Genomic DNA, 3,607 nt, shown 5'->3' on the forward strand with positions numbered 1-3,607 from the left:
TCAATTTCATTCGATCTCTCCAATCAGGTTTGCCCTATTTCCATTACTCTATGCTTTCAATTTGAATGCTCTGAATGTATGAGGTATTATGGGTGAATTTGGAAGAGTGGGTATCGTTAGGTTTTGCATGTGGGCACATGTTTTAGTATGTATGTCATGTCTTGATGTGTGGATCCTTGCCACTGACTTTGAATTTTGATACCCTTTTGATGCATGTGTTTAACAAGAGGTTTAGGCCTCCTACACTTGGTTGCTTTTTGTGAGCTCTTTTTGTGAATTTTAATGGCATGATTCATGTGGTTACATTTTGATTTGGGGCAACTCTTGATTGCGCCCCATCTTGTCACTCTAACCTGTTTGTTGAGTTTTTTGTGAGGGCTCACATGACTCCTGAAAGGATAGCTTGCTTGGCATTCCACTTTATTTGTGGGATACCACCTGGAGGTTTATTTCGATTACCTGTGCTGACTTGCTTTCTTTGGTGGTGCCAGCTTGAGAGATCTCTGGATTTCTTGTGTCGTTAGTTGCTATTACTTCGGATCTTTATCCGTGTGGTACTTTTACATCTTTCCCGCATTTTACCGCTTTCTTAGCTGGAAGACCTCAATAGGAGGCAATGTTTTCTTTTGTTTGTTTACTTTTGTGCCCAAAGACCTCCATACAGAGGCAATTGACGGATAAAAGGGGTTAGTAATCAATCCCCCGTTATTCAGTGTGTCGTTCTTTATGCTTGCACTACGTGTCGATGCTTCAGAACAAAAGCCCAAGATCTTTTGTCCGGTCAGTCAGTGGAGAGGGTTCCACCTTTCTGAATCCCCACTTTTTGTCATAAGCTCACCCTGGCCAGGGTTAAGAGCTATGAGGTCTTATCCTCATTACCCTTTTGATCTGCTCACCCTGACGTTCAATGTCAGTGGTTAAGCGCCCATTTGATTACCTTTCCATGGCTTGTTTGTCGAGGTTGATATGACCCCTCTTGACTAAAGCCCTACCCATGTATGTTTGAGCCCCCCGTTGGCGCGTTTACTTTAAGATACATGTTTTGTATGGTGTGAACGTTTCCCCGTAGGATTGCTAGGCTTCGTATAGTCTCTCGTTTGCATGTCAATTAAGGTAGCACTGTTCCTTCGTCTAGGACTTCCTTTTTGCATGAGCGTTCCTAAAACGCAAACAAACTCATTGATTTTTCTTCTCCTAAGAACATGTTTACTCCTTCTACTACAGGCGAGTAAGTATCCAAAGGTCGAGCATCCGGTAGATTGCGTAGTAACGTCGTTCACCCCAAAACACAACCCTTAACCCGTAGGTAGCCGAACTACGGGTTGCTCTGATTCTCATTCCAGATGAGATACGTAGGCATAAGACGCGATGTCTTAGCGAGCACACTCCTCTTTAACCCCTAGGTAGCCGAGCTACGAAGACTCTGATTCTCATGTTCAGATGAGATACGTATGCAGTGGATGCGACATCCGTGCGAGTCATTTTCTTTTGACCCCCCTTTTAGTAAATAGTACATTAGATAAACCTACACCCTTTAGACAAGAACAACAAAAGTGGATCCCGTAGAGTACTACGGATGCGTAGGGGTGCTAATACCTTCCCTTCGCATAATCGGCTCCCGAACCCAAGATTTGGTTGCAAGACCTTGTCTTTTCCTTTCCTCTTTTCAGGTTTACTTCGAGCGTTTCCTTTCCCTCCTTTGGGATAAATAACGCACGGTGGCGACTCTTCTGTCTTCTCTTTTTTCGCCGGTTGTTTTTTTCGCATTCCTTTTTTCAGGTTGCGACAATAGGTACCCGACAGGTGGCACAGGTCCAACCAACCCCTATTGTCTGTTGTGAAATTTGTAACGGTCCACACCAAACTCTATATTGTTTTGCAACTCCTCAACAAGTGGAGGAGATGAAATTTTTGAAGCAGAATAATCCTTATTCTAACACGTACAATCCGAGTTGGAAGAATCATCCCAACTTTTCATGGAAAGACCAAAAAGCGATCGCCCCTCAACATGGTCAGTACCAAACTCAATATCAGCAACATCAACAACAATAGATACCTAAGAAAGCTGAGTGGGAGATTGCCATTAAAAGAATGGCAGCTTACCATGTTCAATTTCAAGAAGAAACCCGGAACTATTAGAAAAACACCACAGCTTCCATAAAAAATCTTGAAGTCCAGATGGGTCAAATCGCTCAGCAAATAGCATCAAGTTCTCAAGCACAAGGTGTTCTACCTAGTGCAACTGTGCCCAATCCTAGAGAGCATCATAATGTGAGCGTTGTGACAACACGAAGCGGTAAATCTGAGGAAGTTGTTGAGGAAGTAGATGAAGAGGAAAACCAATTGATCGAAGTGGACCTTGAGATCAAAGAAAATGAAGTTGTTAGAGAAGAAGTGGTAGCACCAAAACCAGTTGTGAAAGAAACAGTCATTGAGCCCAAGCCGGTTGTTGAGCTCCCATTCCCCACGAGAAACAAGAAAAAAGGACAACATGAGAATTTTTTTGAAAAATTCTTAGAGTTGTTAAAGAAGCTGGAGATTAACATTCCTTTGTTGGAGGCACTTAAACAAATGCCTACTTATGCCAAGTTCATGAAGGACATCATTTCGAAGAAGCGTACCACCAACACTAACTCGATCATTCTAACCGAAACTTGTAGTGCTATTTTGCAGGGTATGAAGATTCCGATAAAGAAGGAAGATCGAGGAGCTGTCACCATCCCGTGTACTATTGGAGATAGGTCGTTCAACAAAGCTCTTATTGATCTGGGAGCTAGTGTGAGTCTCATGCCTTTATCCATTTACAAGAAGCTTGGTATAGGGGCGGTGCAAGATACCAGGATGACACTCCAACTCGCATATCATTCGGTAAAGAAACCGTATGGTATTGTTAAAGATATCCTGGTGAAAATTGACAAGTTTGTATTTTCGGTCGATTTTGTAATTCTAGAGATGCCGGAAGATAAAGAGATCCCTCTCATTCTTGGTAGACCCTTTTTGGAGACGGGAAGATGTATAATCAATATAGAAGAAGGAACCATGACGTTGAAGGTTTATGATAAGGAAGTGAAAATCAATGTTCGAAACGACAAAGAAGATATTTGCACCAGTCACACTACAAAGGTTCTGAACCAAGTGACGACATATGATGGCCCTTTGAATACACCACCACCACCTTTGAAAAGAGTGTTGAGCTTGTCCAAGTCCTATAGTGATAAAGAAAAGGACAACGGGGACCCCTAAGTGCTAGCCTTGCTGGATACGCAAATCCCGTGGAAAGGATCTCAACCACATCGGTGGGGGATATACACTCACCTCACTCTAATAAGGAGGGTGAAGAACTAAAGAAAGGAAAGGAATTGAAACAACTTCCAGAAAACCTCAAAGATGTGTTTTTAGATTCTAAAGGAAAATTTCATGCTACTGAAAAGGTGGTGAAGTTGTTGGACACATGTCTTATATATCATGTTCCTGACAATACCATGCCACAGAGAAAAGAGTTTGTCGAGGGACAACTGGTGCTCTTGTTCAACTCCAGATTAAATTTTTTTCCAGGAAATTTCAAATCTAGGTGGTCGGGTCCGTTTTTGGTTAACAAAGTGTTCCC

The 3,607-nt window shown here is 42.4% G+C and overlaps 1 protein-coding gene across 1 annotated transcript; it reads left to right on the plus strand.

Annotated features, from left to right (window-relative positions):
- The first annotated feature begins 2,178 nt into the window (after positions 1-2,178).
- Positions 2,179-3,243, plus strand: LOC127082652 (uncharacterized). The gene has a single exon (XM_051022880.1). It carries the CDS (start codon positions 2,179-2,181, stop codon positions 3,241-3,243), a length of 1,065 nt encoding a protein of 354 aa, XP_050878837.1.
- Positions 3,244-3,607: the final 364 nt, after the last annotated feature.

Source organism: Lathyrus oleraceus, chromosome 5 (assembly GCF_024323335.1).
Source record: "Lathyrus oleraceus cultivar Zhongwan6 chromosome 5, CAAS_Psat_ZW6_1.0, whole genome shotgun sequence".
NCBI lineage: Eukaryota > Viridiplantae > Streptophyta > Magnoliopsida > Fabales > Fabaceae > Lathyrus > Lathyrus oleraceus.